At 35.2% G+C, this 22,952-nt stretch overlaps 1 protein-coding gene across 1 annotated transcript in view; it reads right to left on the reverse strand.

Moving 5' to 3' along the window:
• TGFBI (transforming growth factor beta induced) overlaps window positions 1-22,952 on the reverse strand; it is a 270,562-nt gene that overhangs the window by 103,571 nt on the left and 144,039 nt on the right. The window contains exons 9-11 of the mRNA XM_044069218.1: window positions 18,637-18,774; window positions 16,916-17,061; window positions 10,379-10,515 (exon numbers count right to left, since the gene is read on the reverse strand). Coding sequence (XP_043925153.1) covers window positions 10,379-10,515; window positions 16,916-17,061; window positions 18,637-18,774 — 421 coding nt within the window. The remainder of the gene's footprint in view (window positions 1-10,378; window positions 10,516-16,915; window positions 17,062-18,636; window positions 18,775-22,952) is intronic.

Raw genomic sequence — 22,952 nt, forward strand, 5'->3', positions numbered from 1 at the left:
TTTAGGATTTATGCCCAGTTTCTTTGTGATCAATATCAAACGTAGGTGTGTTGGATTTCATTATATTATATTCAGGAAGGCCCCTTCGTCAGTTATCTGACACTAGATATTATATGTCTATAAGCATAGATCCACACCTAAATAAAAAAAATTGATGCCCTTATCGACAGAGCTGTTGATCAACAGCAGAGAAGTCAATTACTGGAATACAGGGACCACCAACTCACCATTATGGGGATGAGCTTTTGGGTACCTTTCCGTGTGGGCATTGTATATCGTGTAATCAGGTAAACAAAACCAAGCAACTTAAACATCTTCAGCCAGTTTCATGTTCACTGTCATTGACAGGATTACAGGGATAGAAGCCATCAACAGGGATGGCAAAATATGTTACAATTTGTTGTATTTATAATTGAATCATCACACTATATATATTTCTTGTGACTACCAATGGTCTATGTTTAGTGGACAGGGTTTAGACCAGGTTGAGTCATGTTTGTATGGCATTACCTTTGTTTATATATGACTCTATAGCTTTTTGTAAGCAGTTCTTTGGGCTCATGAATATGTATCAAAGTTGGATTATACGACTGATGCAGGATATATATGTATGATGCTCAGGTTTGGGCATGTTTTTGTTATTCACTGAAGAGGCATATTGCGAAACCGGTCTGAGGGTTGGAGTTATGTTTGGGACATTTTATGTTCCATGCTGGCTGTTTGTGTTTTTTCTACTTAGGTGGGGTGCCAACTCGTTCTGTAGTTCGTGTAAAATGCAGCCTGGGATGTTGTCTGGTCCTATGGATGCTGTGTTCTTGGCTTTGGAGAGTGTGGCTTTTACCTGTGCAGATGTGATTACAGGAACTTTGCATTCTTCTGGTATAGAGATGGGCTCTTTAGGGGGTGAGAGGGGGGTAAAGTTAGCATTGAACCTGTCTGCCAGGATGTTGGCAATGTCTGTTGGGTCAGTGATATTTAGTGCCATTGTGCTGTAACTCAGAGCAGATCTAAGTGTTGCCATTGAGATTTCTAACATAGCTATAAAATGCTTTGTGGTTGTCTTTAGAATCAGTGGCAATTTTGTTTTCGTAACTAGCTTTGGAGGATTTTATCAGGGATCACAGCTTACTGAGGCTGACCAGGGAGCTCCTCCACTCGTGGGATTTTACTCTCTTTTGCAAGAGTTTCTTCCTTCTGTTCCTAGAAATATCATCCAGTGTTCATAAATGCATTTTCTTAACTGTTGTTCTGTTTTTCCTATGTAAAATGCTGAACATGTAGAATACAACACTAGTAAACTAAGCCTTTGCTAGTGCACTTTCCTCCTTGTATAGCCTAGATTCTAGGATATTATCTAGTACAATGGGACTAATTTCCAAAATGTACTTGCATTAACTACAAGTGCCCCACTTTTTAGTGCTTTGGCATAATGTGAAATGTAATGCTCTATATAATCAATGACACAGGGGTGTTATGATTCTAAGGTGGCTTTTAGACACCTGCGGGAGAGTTCTGGGCACAGTGACAGGTGACAAGCAATTATACAAAACTGCCTTTTTTGTTGAAAATGTGTACACATTTTGTGAGAACTGTGTTGAAAGCATATATAATAATTGTATTAGGTGGTATTCATTGATTTGTACAAACTTTTCATTTGCCTGTTTTCGGGAGTGGAGACAAGTACCATTTATGTGTTGCCACAACAAAAGTTGTGTTTCAAGAAATGTGCTCTTGAAATCATGCAGTCATCCTGTTATTTCTACAGTAAACAATACATTACTAAAATGGTATTCTTTTTTTTGGACCAAACATTGGTTTGTGTTTGAGTGTGGTATGGTACAACCACATAACCTTTAATTTTAATAACTGAAATGTGTGTTTCCAGTGCTTAATGTTGAAATATATATGTGTATATGAGCAGAAATGTAATTATGTGATATTTTATGTGTTGTATCCTTCTCTGTTTTATGGTAACTCATCTTTCAGGAGACATGGTGCCTTTCTGCTTGAGAGAGGACGTGGGGATATGGCTGACAGAAAACAGATTTGGAACCAGAAAGTGAATGATGGTCTTAAGGTGGTAAACTAAGACTTATTATCAGGTGCATCATAGGGTCACTGATCAGCTGCAATTGCCTGTGAACAGTTGGCTAAGGGTAATCCTGCTACAGAGCTATTACTGACACTGAATGAAGAGTTCCTGTCCACTGTCAGAGATCCACACAGCTCAGTGGAAACTGCACACCAACAATGGGATTGATGTCTGTGCTGGTGTTTCTGGGAGGACAAGTATGTCCCAGTATGAGGCTCTAGGTAAGCTTACATATGTCAAGTTGTAAGATTTGCTTGTATCATAATTTTAGTTCATTAAACATGTGCTTTGTGTAGATGTGTCAGCCAAGTTTCAGTTCAAGTTATTGTTAAAGGACATATAGAAAAGTATTGTGCATTCATTGTTTCCTGTGTTATTGCAGTTGTGATGATTGTATCCTTACCTTGCTTTATTTCTTCCCGTGCCATCCTCCTTATGAAATGTATAGTCATGTGCACATGGTAAGACAAATATCTTTCTTTGATTATTGATGAAAATTTGTCAGATACATGCATTTATCTGTATTTGTGAGGTGGGTGTAATGAGTGTTGTGTGTTTTGCTGCACAGTCTGTGATAGTGCGACCATTGTTAGTTTATCTTATAAATTGTTTTAAGTATTTTGTGTACGTCTTAATTTCTTTCATGTGTTTGTTGCTTATTACCACAAGTGATCCTGACATTGGAAGTGTAGGACTCTTACTACCTGATGTCAGAGTATCAGCAGACTCTGATAATGATAGTGGCAAAGCACAGGCACAGTTGGGAGGTGCACAGGTTGAATCTGACACTATGGTTGACATTCAGCCACCCCATGTATTTCCCTCAGACAATGACGGTAGACCTATGCATAAGTATTCCATTGAAGCCTCACATATTGGACAAGTGAAGGGTGACACACTTGATCAGGAAAGTGTAGTTACTGCGGTTTTAGTGCTGGTTGACTCTGGCTCTAGAAAAAGTGTAGGGGGGGTGCCTCGCAGGAAGGTTGTTAGTGGTGCTTGGAGAAGGCCTGCAGTCCTCCCTCCACCTGATTCTCTTTTGTCTTACATGCCACTCGCCGTATGATTAGGGCCATCATGGAGACTAGATGTGGCACAGGCTGAAATGCGAGACTACCACAGCCATGTGGCCAATGTAATGGATTAGATGAATGGCATGATGGAATGGACTATGTCTGTGATGTAACATCTGCTGGGAGGGGGGCAGCATCCATGTGGACATAGGGCAGCATCATTATCATTAGCCAACATCACTGTTCCTGAACATACTCCCTAATGGCTCTACTTCCACTCCTCCATCAGTGATTGAGTTGTCTACACCCAGATGTGGTGGGCCATAGGGTTGTCGTCCTGGGTGTACTCATGAGGAGAGCTCATCCAGCAAACATCAGTTACATTTATATAGCAGCAGCACATCTGACCATGGGCATGGACATGCCAGTGTACCTACTGGCAGAGCTAATTCTCTCAGTTGGAGGTGACGATGATGAACTGTTACCTCTACCAATCACAGTTCACACCTGTCTGACATACCAGGATGTAGAGTTGGCACAGAGCTTGGCAGTGTTCTTGCAGACACTCAGACAGACACACACATGCACACATTACAGTTAACATGGGCCATTTGTCAGACTTATAGCTCATACTGTGTCAGTGGCCATTTGATACTTTATAGAAATTTCTTCCCTCCTTTTTCTCATTCTTACTCACATGCACTCACTACCTTTTGTGTCAGTCTTGTCCTACTGTGCAAATGATGATAACTGTATCATAGCCTTGCTTTTCTATCTTATGGAGTCAGGGATACATAAGTTTTTTGTCTGCTACCCAGGATGCATAGCTGGCTGAGTGCTTATTACATATATGTTTATAATTTTTTTTTTAAATTGTACTGCTTTCTTACATGTTTTTGTAATGTGTGTATTGTTGATGTGTGAGGCCTATTAGTTGGTAGTGAATACATCTATTGATATAAGTCATTGCTATCATAAATGTATGCCATTTCTGTAAAAATTGTCACCCTTCTACTTAGTTACAGTAGCAGGTACCAGTATGCAAGGTTGTCCCATTTATTTGTGTCCTAAGCCAATTATTTGCATATTCTAGGTTCAACACTTACCTTGATAGTCCAGCAGTTACAAGTGTTTTAATTTGGGGCTCACTCTGTGAGATTCTAGCAGCACATGGGTTAAGTAAAGGTTGTGAATGTGGGTCTAGCATCCATTTTAATGTATGCATGTGCATAGGATGACAGTTTTATCCACCTTAGGTGGTGAGCATGAGTGCTATCCATTGCCTCTTGGCTAGGGCAAAGGCATATTGTGCACACCTGTCTACCTATACCCACAATGGCTGGTGGTTCCCCCTCTTACTGCTCAGCTGAGTGTGGCTGTGGTGACCATGCCAGTGGCTTTTGCAGTGTGTGCCTCTTCCCCTTGGTGATCATGCTGAAGCTGTTTTTTTTTTCAGGATAATATTGTGGAGGATAGCACAGACAGTGAAAATTTCAGCACAGGTATGGGGACTATACTTAGAGCTCCCTCTGATATATCTAAGCACCAGAACCATAACTTCGGCAGCTCAAACACACAATCTATGATATTTCTTGTTTGAATGTGTGTCTCATTATAACATTCTTTGGTGGGTGAGTGTGCATTTTTGATGGCCTCTGATACAGCTGACTGAGAGTTGTGCCAGATATGAGAATTGTGGTAACAACCTGGTTAACCAGTACATACATCAGGATTATTCCCTTAGCATTATACATGACCTAGCAGTTAATGGAGTGGGTGCCCTTTCTGTTTATATACACATGTCCCTGTTCTCCAGGTAGTGCTTTGATTTCAATGTGCATGCAGTCTATAGCACCCAACACTTCAGGGAAGTGTGCTACAGGGTAAAATCCTACATAGTTGTAGCTCTATCATCAGATGTATGGGGGATATGAATGTAGTCATTAGCATGCTGTAGCATACCTTTCAGGAATTGATGTAAGATCCTGGATACTGATCCTAGTGACACCCCAGCATATCCCATGTTAGTCTTTGGATGATTCCTGTAGCTAAAATTCCAAGTGCTATACAGAACTTAGTCTCCACAGGTACTGGCTCCCTTCAGTTTGCCTTTGCTCTCAGTTCAGGATGACAGAGGTTGCAGAGCTCCTGTGGTGTGTCTTTATCCACCCTGAAGCACTTCACAATTTCCACCTCATGCAAACCGTGAAAAGTTAAATGAGGTCTAAATCTATTAGCAGCTGCAGCAGCGTAGACTTTGGCCTGTTGCACATACACATGTATAACAGCAATTCTACCATTGTTTCTGTGTAGAGGAGTTTCCATGGCTGTACTCCAATAGGTTTTGGAATTTGCAGGCATGATTGCTTTATAGCTTGTTGAATAGTTCCTCCATCCTGGAATGGTTGATTAGTATACAATTCAGCTGCTTATGCTGTAATTAGCATGCCATGATGTTGACCATGTTTGCACACTCTACAGGGTGTGTAGAGCCGCTTACTGAATACAAAACAGTGCATTACCATGTACACATCATGCCACAATGTGCACACAATCTTAACACACTGTGTAGGCTTTACTGAATCCAGCCCATTGTCTGTGTAGATGTTGATAGCAAAAATAAATAAATAAATAACTTGCCAATGAGCTTCAAGTTTGGGAAACTGTCCCTACAAAAATAGCATTCAGATGTGGTATGGAGATGCAGCTAAAACTCGTGATTTAGGGTCTAAGGAGTTGACTGAATGTTGAATGACAGTAGATGGAAAAGTGGCATGTAATGACACAAAACATGAGCTCTGTAAAAAGAATAAGGTAATGCAGAATATATAGTCTACCAAATAGGAATGTGAAAGAAATTTGCCAGTAGTAATCCCTTTGGATTGTATACAAATGCTCCAGGGAAGTTTCAGAAATGCTCTATTGGAAACTGTAGTACTAAGAAAGGCATAGTTAATGCTGAAACCAGCCTACAGACTGCAATGCAGCCGTCTTAGCTTGTTTTGAATTAATAAACAAGTTATATTTCTTCCTATTAGCATTATTTTGTGGATTTCCTTGTGGAGCTATTTTAATGCAGAATGTACCTGATTTCATGTGAGAGGGAAATGCTTAATAAAACATGAAAAAAGGTACATTGATATAATGGTAAAATAAGGTGCAGACAGTTCCAAGTCTTCAGTCCAGAGGTTCAAAATGAATGAAACAGTGGGTGGTGAGAATAAGAACAGGCAATAAGTAATGGGTAACTGCTTTGTGCCTCTATGAATTAAAAATGAAACAATACTGTCCAAATTATATAGTTACAGACTTCTACAGTCTAATTTTTTTCTATGCTTACTTGTGCTAGAAAAAGTTCTGGAAGGGAGGGAGGCACAACACATTGCATACACATATATATGTGCAGATATATATAATGCACTCAGACACACACACACACACACACATTATATATATATATATATATATATATATATATATATATATATATATATATATATATATATATATATATCTATATATATATATATATATATATATGAATATGTGTATATAAATGTTTGCATGATTTGTATAACTTGCTTTCTTTTCCAAAAAAAAAAACCTGTTCTACTGTGTTAAACATAACTCTAATGTGTGTGTGTGTGTGTGTGTGTGTGTGTGTGTGTTTATTAGTGTATGCCTATGTTTGTAAACTATGAAGAAAGCAATGTGTGGTTATCAATGTTGTGTGAATCTGCTGTGTTATTATTTTGTTTTGTGGTCTCTGTATTTGTGCTCAGTGTTTTGTCTTCTAAATGTTCTCAAATTAGATTTTCAGGTATCTGAAATATGAAACTTGTTCAGGGATGTTGCTTTAATTGTCTAGATTTTAAGATTTCACTTTTATATGGTGAATCCCAAAAATATTCCTGAACAGTCCTTTATGATGCTATTGCTGAATTTCACATTTTCCAAACTCTCTTGGAAGTATTATTTGATCATATGCAAATAAATCCTTACTGATGCTATGCAGATAAGTCGTGATGTTGATTATGACTGAAGAAAAAAAAATTCCAGGACAGTCACTGAATGTATTCAATTCTGAGGAAATTCTCTTGTTAGGACAAGCATGGCTCAGAGTAGGCTCTATGAGTTAATTTTGAAGCAAGCAGCAAGCAGTTGGATATGCATGTGTGTATATATATATATATATATATATATATATATATATATATATATATATATATATATATATATATATATATAGATTCACTTCAGAATCCCAAATTTCTGAAACATCGAGATTCCAAAATAAATCCAAAATAAAAAAAAAATGTCTAAACGTTTCTGCAGGAGGTCAAGCCCCCCTGCACCCCCACGCCAGTGATACTTAAATATACCAACTCTGAGAAAGCACTACAGTGAGGAAAAGGGAAGTCTCCCATTCCATGCTATATGCCGATCTCTTTTCAGAATTTCGAAGTTCTAAAACTTCGATCATATGGTCTTGACCAAATGAATTTCTATGTTTTAGGATTTTGAGATTCTGAAGGGAACCCATGCATATATATATATATATATATATATATATATATATATATATATATATATATATATATATATATATATATATATATATATATATATATATATATACGTATATATATTTGGCATAATTAAAAAGGATGGCTTTTTCTGACATCTGTGAATATGGACCTTGTAAGCTGTCTTTAGATGGAATTTCATGGATTATCTGAAAGTAAAACTTCATTAAACTTTGGTGTAAATAACCTGTTTCTTGAAACAGATTTTAAGGCATTTCAGAGCCCTGTAAGTAAGTCATAGCTATTTTGTGGTTCTTTATTAATAACACATCAACTCTAAATCTGCTTTATACATCAGGGAGGACTAATCTCTGTTCTTATTGATATAGGCCTGTCTAGGACAAGAGTATATAAATAAGAACACAACATAGTAAGGATGTTTGATTGTTGCATGGGCTATATATTATAAAAAATGCTGTGATTTACCTCCAAATAGAAAACTTTTTAACATGTAGATGTTACCTTCCTTAAGAAGCAGTTGTGCAAAGTATAGTGAGAGATGTGAGCTGTAATGACAAACCTACACTCATTTAAGGATTGTGTTAATTTTTAATGGATAAACTGTACTATTCGTGTCTGCTACAAGTGCCAGAGTCCTAGGCACTCATTGATCACCATCCTATAGCCAGTGACTCAGGCTTCTTGTCGCTCATGTGGGCTACAAGCTCAATTATTTTTTGTTCAAGAAACATCAGCCATGCAGAGATAGAGTACAATTTCTGCACCTCACCCCAACACAGCAGATGTGCTTGTGCATATATAAGGGTTTCAAGCAGTACTCAGAAGCAGGATTTACATCAGTTTTAGGGATGGGGAGTTTTTTGGGTGTGCAGAGGAAGGAGATTTTAGGGTTACTGAGTGACTGATGACTTTAGGTTTTGGGAGTGGGATGACAGTTTTAGCTTTCAAAGAAAGGGGTAGTTTCGTGGATGGGGAGAGAGTGGGGAGTTTAGGGTTAAGAAGCAGTGGGGGACTTTAGATTGAAAGAGCAGTAGATGAGTTTCAGGTTTAGAGACTGGGAGAGGAATTTAAGGATTGGGAGTGGAGTTTGTAGTGTTAGGGAGTGATTAGGGATTTTAGGCTTAAATAATAGAAGGGAATGATTTGGTTATGTATGGGGAATGGGTGGAACTTTAGGGTTAGAATTAGTGCTCTGGTAGGTTTAGGTAGGAAGAAGTGCATTTAAGAAATAAAGGGTGCATCAAAGAGTTCTTAGCATTATAGGGGTACAGGGGTCCAAACGGCATGCAGAAATGAGTATTTAGAAGTTGTGGTTGAATTTTTTGTAATTATGATATGGTGAATTGGTGCTGTGCTAAGGTTTAAAAATTTTAGTTATAATGTTTTCTATCACAGCTAACTAAGATATGATGCTACAATCTTAATCCATTTCACTTTCCATACTGCTTCTTTCCAACTTCTGATAGGCTATGGACCTGCACATCGATTTTTGTTTACTGAACACTGAACCATGATATGTAAAACACTGCAGCCTAACCAGAAATTAGGCACTTACATCAAAACAGTTGGTGATCATAAAATACTTTTGTCAAATCTGAAAAACTACTTTGTCAGAAATTGAAACCTTAACTACCTTTTCACATGTTGTGGAAGGGGTGGGGGGAGAACAGTAATACTAAAAAATATAGCAAATTATGAGATTCCTGCAAAGTGGGAGCAGTGGGCATTCTTCCCGTGGCATTGATCAGTCAAACAGTGACAGTAGCTTAGCTTATGTCAATATGGTTTGTGATGTATACTTGCAACTACGGTTTGTTTTCATTTATATAAATGTATGATTGCCAATGTCATAAAATGATAATTTAATAAAGATGCTTCTCATTAAAAAAATCTCTTAGAAAACACAAATAAATACATACATACATACATCCCAAAAGAAAAGTATGCAAATATAAACAGACCTCCACTTAACATGAGTTAGCAATACAACTTATGATAAAATGCAAAGTAATTGTTACAGAAAAAAAAAACTTTTTCAGCAGTATAACCAAAATTTTCTGTTTTAGTTATGTTAAATTTACAGCAAAACTAAGGAAAAAAAAAAAACAGCAAATCTAAACATAGCACCATATGTATATCTAACATATGATAACATCATACTGATTTCAGTGTTGCTTTCTAAAGTATTAATGAAAAGGTGGATGGGTCCTTCAAACAGCCACTTACAGTACCTCATCTGATGAAAGATCCAAGTGACCACTTACATAGTTATAATGTTATTTTCAATAAGAAACTTTCAGTTATCATTACTGAGGAGAAGAAACTTAAAATGTCATGATACAAATGTGTAACAAGGACAGACTGCAATATTAAATAAATAATCATGATAAAATGTGTAACAAGGACAGACTGCAATATTAAATAAATAATCATGATAAAATGTGTAACAAGGACAGACTGCAATATTAAATAAATAATCATGATAAAATGTGTAACAAGGACAGACTGCAATATTAAATAAATAATCATGATAAAATGTGTAACAAGGACAGACTGCAATATTAAATAAATAATCATGATAAAATGTGTAACAAGGACAGACTGCAATATTAAATAAATAATCATGATAAAATGTGTAGCAAGGACAGACTGCAATATTAAATAAATAAGTGATTTCAGGTAATTGAAATGCCCAATCAGCATCTATCACAAATATAACTCCTTACCTATAGTGATTGTCAGCCTTCAGTACATCCATTACTGTTCCTGTTGCGGGAGTCAGCATTTTTTCTGCAATAAAGATGGTGCCAAACCTTCCCCTCATATCATGGGCAGCAATGCATGCATTTTCTATACACAGTGCCTGTGGAAAGTGAAAAAATGTATCAGATGTTTAGCAGTTGTCCCTGATGTGTGTGTGTGTGTGTGTGTGTGTGTGTGTGTGTGTGTGTGTGTGTGTGTGTGTGTGTGTGTGTGTGTGTGTCTGTGAGTGTGTATGAATGTGTGTGTCTATGTATGTACGTGTGTGTGTCTATTTGTGTACTTTCACACTTATTTGAGGGCATGTAAACATGTATAAGTGTATATCTGGATATGTGTTTAAATATTTATATATGTATATACTTGTGTATAAATAGATATATTATATCTGCAATTTGTTGAAGAGTAGGGGGAATGGAGTAGCAGCTACTCTGCAATGTCTTTTACACACAGCCAAAGAGAAACAGCGGCAAAAACAGGGTCACAGAAACCTGTTGCAAAGCTGCTGTTCCATTTCATGTAGACATTTATCTATCTATGTATCTATCTATCTATACATCTATATCTATATCTTTATATATATATATATATATATATATATATATATATATATATATATATATATATATATATATATATATATATATATATATATATATATATTTTTTTTTTTTTTTTGCTTGTTTTATTTCAGATGATCAAGTTTCAGAAACTTGAAATTCAAAGGATCTGAACCATATGATCAAGTTTCCAAAAACTCAAAGGATTTAAATAGAGATCACAGTATAGTGTGGAATGGAAAATTTACTCTATTCGACACTGTAGTGTGATCTCAGAATTGGTGTATTTAATTTGCAGGGGGTGAGGGAAGGTGCAAAGGGTTTGCCCCTCCTATATATATATATATATATATATATATATATATATATATATATATATATATATATATATATATATGTGTGTGTGTGTGTGTCTATGTCAGAAGATCAAGTCTTCAAAAACTCAAAACTCATATGGCAAAGACCAAATGATCCAGATTCCGAAAACTCAAACGTCAAAAAAAAAACCGCCCCCCCCAACAAATTCTACCTTTATAACTTTTTGCAGGGGCATGTCTCCATGCTTCCCCCCACACCTACTGCAAATTATATATAGCAACACTGAGAGCACACTACGGTTGGGAAAAGGGTATATTTCCTGATCCTCACTGTACTGTGATCTCCATTCAAAAGCTTTGGGTTTTCAAAAACTTGATCTTATGGTCTTGAAGAAGTGAATTGTGAGTTTCTGAAAATTTGATCCATCTGATAGGGACCCATATATATCTATATATATATATATATATATATATATATATATATATATATATATATATATCTATATCTATATCTATATATATATCTATATATATATATATATATATATATATAGATAGATATAGATATTCACTTCTTGAAATACTGAAATATTGAATTTCAGTATCTTGAGACTATAAAGCCGAACTTCCGAAATAGCGAAACCTCATAACCGTGAATCCGGAAATGTCGCATTTGTGGTTGAGGTGGTGCGCTATGTGAAGTGGGATGTACTGTGTGCCTGATTTAGAGTTTGGTGGTTGGATATGGATGGAGATTAAGGTAAGTAAATATTTTTTTTAGGGTTTTAGGTAGGGATTTGAGTGTATGTGAGTGTGTTCAGAAGATTTAGGTGTGTGTGTGTGTTAGCGTAGGTAGGTAAGAGCTTGAGTGTGTAAGTTTTGAAAGTGGTGGCGTTTGTATATTTGTGATGTGTGTATACAAGGGGACTGTACAGCATGTAGTTGTGAGTTTGCTGTCTTTTTCTGTTTGGTGCGACCACGGAGTTAGTATATATAAGTAGCGGGGCATAGGAGGTGCAAGGGGGCTTGCCTCCCTTCTTATATGTAGGGGAGGTTTGTGTGTTTGCATTGTTGTGTTTTTGTGTGTGTTGTGTTTGTTTGTTGTAATGTGGGAGGCAGTGTATGTGTTGTATGGTGTATGGTGTGTTTACATTTGCTATTTTGAATTTTGCGATTTTGGGGTTTCTGTATTTTGGTTTTTCAGCTTTATAGTCTCGAGATACTGAAATTCAATATTTCAGTATTTTGAGATTATAGAGGGAATCCATATATATATATATATATATATATATATATATATATATATATATTTATTTATGTTTAGGATTACATTCATTACATCAAGCTGCTTTAAGTCAAAGTCACTTTGCAGCATTGTGTTAAAGATTTTTTTCTTTGAATGCTGAGCAGTGCAGGTTGATGTGTTTTATGACAGTAAGAGAATAGTTATGTTTAGTTGACTTGCATTGATAATTTCTGTGTGGTGTGTGCTTGTCCTGAAATCTGCAGTAAAGGAATTTCTCTCCCCCTCCAACCACTGTTGTGTGATTTTGGAGTTGTTAAGTATAGAATGGGTATGGGGGTACACGGGGTTTGCCCCCCCCCCCACAAAAACACTGTTTTAAGGAGTTTTAACTTGTGCAAAAAGTTTTTGATGGTCTCCATGAATAAATTGTGGTTGTATCAAAGAATTGATATGTATCTTATATCCTATATGCACACCCACACACACACACACACACACACACACACACACACACACACACACACACACACACACACACACACACACACACACACACACACACACACACACACACACACACACACACACACACACACACACACACACACACACACACACACACACACACACACACACACACACACACACACACACACACACACACACGTGCATATGTATATCTGTATCTATATCTATATCTATATTTATATCTATATCCATATCTATACCTATATCTATATATGTATATATGTATGTCTGTGTCTATATCTATATCTATATGTAGGCATACTCACTATCATTGAGTACCTCACACCTCGACTTTCCAACCGTAGACCATAAAATGACAACAAAGCGAATATCAACGCACTAATATGCACATACAAGTAAACATACAAAAAACACATACTTTTTTGCAGAAGGGCAAGCCGCCTGCACTTTTCATGTGGGTAGCATACCCTGTTAATTATATTATTGTATTGGGTGATGGGGCATATTCTCCAACCACAAGAAGTGTTCAGTCCTGCACACTTGTCAAACATCTGTTTAATCAACCAAATGTGGTTGACTTAGTAGATGTAAAACAAAGATAATTTAGACCAAAGGCAGTCCATACATATATATGTATACATCTACATACAGACATAGAGAGAGAGAGAGACACACACACACATATGTAATGTATATATATATATATATATATATATATATATATATATATATATATATATATATATAGATATAGATATATACATACATATGTTTACATGGGTTCCTTACAATTTATTGAATAACACTATGCGGAATGTCATAATACTACACACATTTGGAGAGATGAACTTGCTTCCTTACAGGACCCCTGTTAGCACTCATTTCTTAGTTTAAGTAACAGGTTGTTTGTGTTAGGCTGTTTACTGATACAGTATATACATGTTTTACTATGTAAAACTAAATGGAGTGAGGTGTTCAGTGAAAAAACTGCAGATGGAATATGGAAAGTGTTGAAAGATGAGTTCAAAAAGTAAAAAAAACTGTTTAACATCAGGATCTAGGCATACAAAATCAGAGGGATATATTTCCATAAGAACAAGATATCCGATTATGGTTAGAGACAAAAAATATAAGAAATGGAAGAGAGGCCAAACTGCAACTTTGAAAACTGAAATAAACAAGCTGAACAAACAGATGAAGCATAGTGTGAGACAAGATCAAGAAAAATTTGAAGAAAATTTCTATAAAGATATTGAGCATAATAGAAAACCTTTTTATAGATACATAAGATGTAGAAGGAGTAAAGATACACAAATGGGTAAACTGTGTGGAGATTTTAAAATTTATTCTCAGACACAACTGATTATAAATATATTTACAAAATCTTATGCAAAGCAGTTTGGCTCCATAAAAGAGGTGATAAGTTGTCCTAGTCACATCCAGATAACCCCAGATACTGGAATCAAATTAGATTATATTGAAAAAGAACTGCACAAACTGGATTCAAATAAAGCACATGGAGGAGATGGAATTTGTAATAATGACCTGAGAAGACTTCAGCAAGAACTTACACTACCATTATATCTATTATTCAGTAGGTCATATAAATATAGGGAGATTCCTCAAGATTGGAAACATGCGCTTATTAAACCTGTCTTTAAGGGAATGGCGAGTAGGACAAACCCAGAATCATATAGACCCTTAAGTCTACTTTCATGTTGTGGAAAATTAATGGATAAGGTAATATTAGATAAGTTATTGTCAGAACTGGATAGGTTGGGACTAGAAACTATCTATCAGCATGCATATGTTGAAAATAGATCTATTACCACCTGTAACATGATGTTCTATAACAACATAATAACAGCTATGAATGACAAATTGTGCTGTGATGCAATTTATATAGACTTAATTACAGCATTTGACAGGGTCATACACAAAACACTGATCAATAATTAGTACAACTAGGTATTGGTGTACTCTTGATATGATGGATAGCTGCATGGCTTACAAATAGGACATGGCAAGTATCATACAGCAACTGAACATGTGAAATCCTTGGTTACAATCAGGGTGTCCCACAGGGTTCTGTCCTAGCCCCTTACATGTGTAGATTGTATCTTTCAACCTAACTTTTTCATCTGAGGTATTCTACAGTCTATATACAGGCGACCTAAAATTTGGTAAACTGATTACAATTGTTACAGATCAGGCATGTCTGTAACTTGACTAAATTGGCCATTTGGGCACAGGAGAATAATATGCTGATAAATGCATCAAAAACTAAGCATATAAGATTTGGTAGACATAAACTGAAAGGTGAATATTTAATACAGCACACAGTGATTGAAACTGTAGACTCATTTAAGGATCTCGGTATATGGGTAGATTCTGCTATGAGTTTTTTTTAATCATATCAACCAATGGGTTAATGATGTTTATAGAACTATAGACTGTATAAAAGGATTTATAAAGTCTAGGACATTAAAAATAATGAAGTCATTGTTTGTTAGTTACATTAAACCCAAACTTGAGTATGGAATAACGATATGGAAACCCTGTAAGAAGACAAGCATAAGTAAACTGGAAAGAGTACAGCAGAAATATACCAAGACTATCCAGGGATGCGAAAATCTAAGTTATTATGAAAGACTAAAATATCTGAACTTGTACAGTGTCTCTCTCTAAGAGGAGATCTTATTCAGATATATAGGGCATTTAGGGACAACTAACTCTGAGAATGTTTGTGGTTATCCAAAAGTACTAAAGAATCATCAGACAACTTATGTAGAAGATTCTATAGGAATGAGAAGTGTACTAATTGGTTCTCTGACAGAGTAGCTGATGCATGGAACAGACTACCAAATTACATTTAAGAAAGTACTAGTTTAGATATTTTTAAGAACAGCCTGGACACTTATTATGGGAACAAGTGTTTTGGTATATTGGCAAGCTAGAAGGGCGTTTATGCCCGTGCTTGAAATATTTGTATGTATGTATGTATGTATGTATTCTGACAGTAGATATCATGAGCTGAGTATTTTGACATTTTAAGATTATGCATTCTGAATTATGATAAACAACGAAACACTATTCAGTAAGCTGACAGACACTCTCTGTCTGTTTTTCTCTCTCTCTCTCTTCTTTGTGTGTCTGTATGAAAATAAGTCATTATATACATGGGTTTCTTTGACACTCTATGATCAACAATCCAAATAATTAACAGATTTGCCAGAGTGGGCATTAAGCATTTTTCACATGCAATATATGCAATCGACACTCACTAATGTTGGGTCTTTGTTAGATTCTTTGTTTCTCTGTACACACACACACACACACACACACACACACACACACACACACACACACACACACACACACACACATATCTATCTACACACACATATATATATATATATATATATATATATATATATATATATATATATATACATATATCTATGCATGTATAAAACTGATACATGATTTGAAATATATAATTGTTCATCTGTGTCCCTTTTGTTTGCATATTAATTTTTGGAATGCTGATAGAAAGCAGCTTTCTTATCTAAAAAAAAACTGGGTACAAGCAGTCTTAGGTATCACTTTTATTATTATTTCCCATGTTCTGTTGTTATCAGTAATAATATTATAAGGAACAACAAAGATAAAATGAGAAATATTAGTAAAATGTTACAGTTAGATTTTTTAGCTGTCAGAGGTTCAGAATCACTATGACTACCACAAAACATTTTAAAATGCATCTTTTAATCTGAGTGGTAAAAAATATAATTTCCTACATTTAAAATGCTAAAAACATATCTGTGACAGGATATCTATATCTATGTGTCTATCTATCTATATATTTAATGACTGAATAAGCATACATACATGTCGGTAGACAAAGACCCTTAGACGTTTTCCACTGATTGTCTCCAGTGTCTGCCCATGGTACAAGTGCCTGGATAAAAAGCGGTCCTTAATTATATGATCTCTCAGCAAGTTCTTCATCTGGTTATTTACAGTAGGAGTTGAATCTATAACATAATAAATATCCGGTCACTTCAAAAACAGTCAACAAGCAGGATGGATCATCTAAAGCTGTAAACCTCTCACATGAATATTTGCTATAGCTATAATTACTTTTGCATACATTAAGAGTTAATTTATTGTGGTATTGCTCATGCACCTTTTTCTGTTGATTAGTCCAGCACAGCTCAACGTTTTTCACATGCCATGTAGTGATTGCCAGGGAGATTATGTTGTAAGTTTTGCAAAGCTTCTGTGTCACTGAGGAGGAATTAATCTCGTTGAGCTATAATTGTAAGTTAGCTTTACAGGTTAAATTCCTTGTGAATGGTGTACCATTCTACCAAATGTTTGGAATCCTCCTATTGAGTCATGATTAACATTTTAGCATCTTGGAGAGATCACTGCACAAACATATTTTGGTCTATAATGGATATCTTATTAATCTATTACTCTGCTTCACACTTTCAGAGAAGTAATACTAACACACAGGTGTAACCAGGCATATATCAAGCATATTGTAGAGTGGTCTAATGTATTTTACCTTGGTTTGTGTTTACATATAGCACATTTCAGGATATTTTTTTAATAGTGAAAATATATGTTGCCCAGAAGTTTGAACTGTCTTGAGGTTGGTAGTGAGTACAGACTTATTGATAAAGGCCATTACATTCTGGAAGCTTGGGTACAACTCTAAAAAATATTGCTGCCAACTCTAAAATAGAACAAAGGAGAATGCCAAGTCCCTCACATGTTTATGCAATCATCTGACTGCTGTAACTCTGCATACTACTAAAATGTGATTTATGGTACAAACCATCCTCACTCATCTTAGCTGGAGAGGATCAGTCCTTCCTGGATGCTATTTTCTTGTTTACTGCACAGTAATAGAGTTTATTTTGAGAAATGTCTGCCTAGCCATTGCAAGAAAAACAGTCAGCAATCCAAGCAGAAAAAGAAATGTAATGATAATTTCTTAAGCATCTATTAACAATAAACTGCTAGCATTATAGCATATTTACAGCATAGTATTTACAGCATCGAATTTACAATTATTTAAAGCCATACCTTAAGCATTTGTCATCTAATACAACTCAGCTGTAGGTGACATTTGTATTAACTAGCAATAAGTGCAATCGTGCTATTATAAAAAAATCATACAGTCCTTTAATAAATTGTTTTCTTTAAATGTGAGCATTAAGGGGAAATGACTAGTTTTAATATACTGTAGGAATTTTAAATACAGCCATATTACTTAAACTAGTAAAAGCTTAGCATTTATCTTGAGCGATTATAATTCTACTGCAGATGCTTCCTGCATACTTGTGTAGTAGCACATATTAGACAAGGAAACAGTCCTTTTGGAAGTGTTACCATCTGTGGGCCATCAAACACAGGGGTGGATGTTTTCTGTTTCCTTGCAGTCTTCTAGCTACATATACTTACGATGTGTTATTCCATTACTTCTGAAGTCTTAATTTCCATAATTTCTGTCTTAGCCTGCATTGTATTAGTTAAATACATCACTTTTGTCATGTAAATCATATTATTGCATCATATAAAATATATAAAAATAGAATTACTTTGATATACATCATTTTGAGGAGCAATGACGGTGTATGCATCTTTTCCTGACAGATAAGATTCCAGGCCAGCTTGACGAAATAATTTGAAGGACTCCGAAACGAGAGAATTTTGTGCCAGTTCTGAAAGGGTTTTTGCTGTGAATAAAGAGACATGTATACAATGTTAGTTTTCAACAGACTGAAACATTGCAATCTACAGTTACAATCCACAAACGTTTTTAAGCAATTTTGTAATATTGTGAAACAGACTAATACTTAACTGTTATGTCATCTTGGCAGCAATCAATAGCTTGTTAACAATTGGAAGCAATTTCCCATAATGTTAGCCAAATAAAATAATGGTTTCCAGAGACAAATTACATTTTATTTGAGTTCACAAAGGTATTTGGAAATAGGTCAAAAAACTTCACTCCTATTCACACCACAGAAATGAGAAGCTCAATTAGGGAAGAAAAATGTATAAAAAACAAAAGTTTCATGTATCTATGTTTTTGTCTATGAATCAAAGAGAACTCTTATACATAGGTGGTGCTGTAAGGACCTTCCCCCTCAAAAGATAGCCTTGGCAGTAGTGCTTCATCAGGTAGAACAAAGTACACCTCATCTTTGTCATTTCCTGTATACTATTCATCAAACAATAGCTTGTTAAACTCAAGTCAAATACCCTTTCAGCAAAGCGTGTTGCTTATTCAATCATGTTGTGTGAAGCCCTCTAAGTAAATTAGATTACTTAAACCTAAGTATTTCTGGAGCATTAAGACTTGTGGAGATACAAGAGATCCAGGACTACTGGTTATGTAATATCATGGAAGTTAAGGGATAGATTTCCTCTCAAAATTCTGTAGGAAGCTAAATAAAGAGGCAGTGCTTCCAGACCCTCATGGTAGTAAACAGTTAAGCCAGTAATCTTATGAATTAAGAACCTCTGTCTTTCCAATTGTTAACCATATGTCTCATGAGGTACATCCCAAAAAGTGTACTAAACTCAGTCATTGGCCTAATCAATGTTGAATGTAAAGGACAATGACTTCATTAGGGCTAGATGGTATTCTCCTTGGCAATTATCTGCACAAAGTAGGATGTTCTGACTACTATTGTCATAGGATTGTCAAAACAAATGGAATTATTATCCCATGTTCCAAGATCCCTAACTTCTTTATCATTTTGTAGTGTGGTCCTGTCTATACTGTATTCTGAGTGCATGGTATGTCTACTAAATGTGATGATATTGCACTGTTTTACAATTAATCTAAGCCCATTTTCAGTACATCAGGTATTTAGAAGAGCAAGTTCTTTATGAAGGGTTTACCTATGAGAATGAGTTTTGAGAATAACTCTCATTCTGCAGACATATGCAAACTTAGCCAGAGGTCTTGGTTCACAGTCTGGAGATCAGAAAAGTAAATACAAAAAAAGATAAGTGTCTCAGCACTAGGGAGATACCAGTGGTTAGACTGAGCCTTCCTGATGATACACTTAGCCAGTTTACATTGCATTGAATCACATAGGGATCTATTACTTAATGCATTTACATTACATACAACGTTTGCATGGAGTATGGTGACAAATGCCTTGTCCAATGGTCATATAAGTGCTAACAATGTTTGTCTTCTGTTGCCTTTGAGAAAATTGATGTTTTATTCAATTACCGTGTCAGAAAAGTTATTTTTTTTCCAAAAGCTTTTGAACACATTCTACTACAAAAGTAGTATATGTGGCATAATGCACATGCATGTAAGTAAAACAAAGTCATGACTCAACAATATGTCAAAAATGTTTACAGAAATTAAACAAGGGTGGACCTATGATATTATGGCTGCTCATATTTCAGAAATTGATAAAGGAAACATAAAGCAAGTGCTTCAGTTCCAAGCGTCAGTGCACAGTTGGTAACTGCAGCTGTGCATATTGGGTTTTATATAGTTATTTTATGCATTGGCATGGTCACACTACTGAGAAGACACAGTGCTTTGATATATATCATCTTAAAGTGCAGACTGAATAGTGATGTGAGGGACAAATGAACACCAGGGATCTTCTCAAAAATCTAAACACCATTCTCACAATATAGCTAACCACCTACTACTCCATCACACATATCAAAAAATGTAACAATCTTGCCCAGTGCTGTTACTCTCAAAATTAAAATGCTTTTCAGCAGTTTCAACTGCTGAATCCTGAAGCAATAGAAAGATATTTTTCAAATAAATACATGAGTATATAAATAAGCTGTTTGGAACTCTAGGTTATATCAGTTATACAAAGTGGTTCATTTTTGCAAAATAAAAAGTTTCTAACAGTTATTGAAAAAAGTGCAATAATTTGAATGCATTAAGCATGATTATGCCCCCTTTCTGTATGCTTGGAAATGTGTGATTTAGAAACATTTAAGGTCTCCTGCAATGGTTGTTGAATTGGAGTTATTTCCAAATTATGCAACTTAGAAAATTGTATTTCCTGGGAACTTCCATTAATGAGATCTGTATTTGCTTATTGACTGTGGAGGCAGAAACATAGGTAGGGCGGAGTTAAAGGGGCAGCCATCCTGGGTGCAAGGTTTTATGGGGTGCAGTCGACAAATGCTGATCAGTCGCTAGTGCATTAATTTCTATACCGCTCTTTCTAAATGTCAGTATGGAAATACTGCTTCTGTGGTTAGGACGGAAGTGCTTGCTTCAGTGTTTTTTGTCTGGTATAAGAGTATAACTTGCAACTTGTTCCCAGGAGACACATGTTTCATTTTGGTCAAATAGCATCTGACAAACAATGATTTGATGACAATGACTAGCCTATTTATAAGGGTCTTTAGTAAAAGAGTGGAATTAAGTACTACTGTGATTCAAATTAAGCGTTATAATGCTTGGGTGTTTGTTTCATATAGATGTGTTTAAATGTATCTATTGAACTGCAAAGAAAACGAGACTCGTAAGTAGTAATATAGAAGTGTAAAACATGTTACTAAAGAAGCAAATTCCATTCTTTAGACAGCTCTCTTGTGAGCAGTTAAGCCAAAAGGAATGCATTTATTAACAAATTTTCATGTGCTACAATTTCATTTACAAACAGAAGTCAAATTACTAGAAATAGTTATAGTAAGACATTCTGAATAATGAAGTGAGTATCCAAAGTGAGGTTTATGCAGTTGAAATTAATGGGTTAATTGCTATATAGCAGTTCACATACCTTAATGTAGGAAAGGAAAAATATTGGGAACATATTGGGAACAGGAGCAGAAGCATAAGTTTTCAGTGGTAATGCAATATTTTGTATCAGGATTATATAAAAGATAAGTTTATAAATCTGATCCATAAGGTTACAGGATCTATGTGATAAAAAGACATGAGGTATATTTTGCTATGCATGTATTTATTCTTTGTTGACTGGTTTTGTCCCTCTTCGCTAATGACCACTTTTCAGGGGAAACCCACAGTGGTATCAAACAAAATTGGCTTATTAAATATAATAATAAGTTTGCCTAAATAAAAATGGAAAATCTCATATTTTTGATTATTTGTGGATGTATAGACTACTGGAATGTCAAAGTAAATCATTATGTAATTAATGGTTATTTAAAGATATACTCTCCCTCTCTCTATCTATCTATATATATATATATATATATATATATATATATATATATGTGTGTGTGTGTGTGTGTGTGTGTGTGTGTGTGTGTGTGTATGTGTGTGTGTGTGTGTGTGTGTGTGTGTGTGTGTGTGTATGTGTGTGTGTATGTATAATGATAAATATATATATATATATATATATATATATATATATATATATATATATAAATAGACATATAGATATAAATATATAAACATTTATATTTATATATATCAAAAAGTACAGTTCAACAAAGACTAAAGAACTTCCTTATTTGGTCTTCCTTTGTCTCATTTTTCTTCTTGTGCAAACCACCCTAACCATCATAACCAAAATAATAAACTCCAAAATAACTGAAAATTGGAATGAACAGCTATCTGGTTTACAGCAAACTGTTTTTTGGATCCAGTATAGCATGAGATGCATAGGTTTTCTTTTAACATACCAGAGAAGATTGATATTCAGAGCAACCTTAGAAACAGGTGGTTTTGGTGAAAGATATATAAAAAAAATAGCAACAGAAATTCTACAGATACATTAAGAGACAATACTAGTATGGTGGAGGGAAATATAACTTAAAAAAGTACACGAAGCAAAGAAGCTGATGACCAAAGTACAAAATTAAGGAATTATTGCCATCAGAAAGTACAATTCTGGAACGGATATTGCACTTTTGGAAACATACTAAGTACCAGGGAATGACTAGC

This window comes from Protopterus annectens, chromosome 4.part0, assembly GCF_019279795.1.
Source record: "Protopterus annectens isolate FY-2018-M chromosome 4.part0, PAN1.0, whole genome shotgun sequence".
Taxonomy (NCBI): domain Eukaryota; kingdom Metazoa; phylum Chordata; order Ceratodontiformes; family Protopteridae; genus Protopterus; species Protopterus annectens.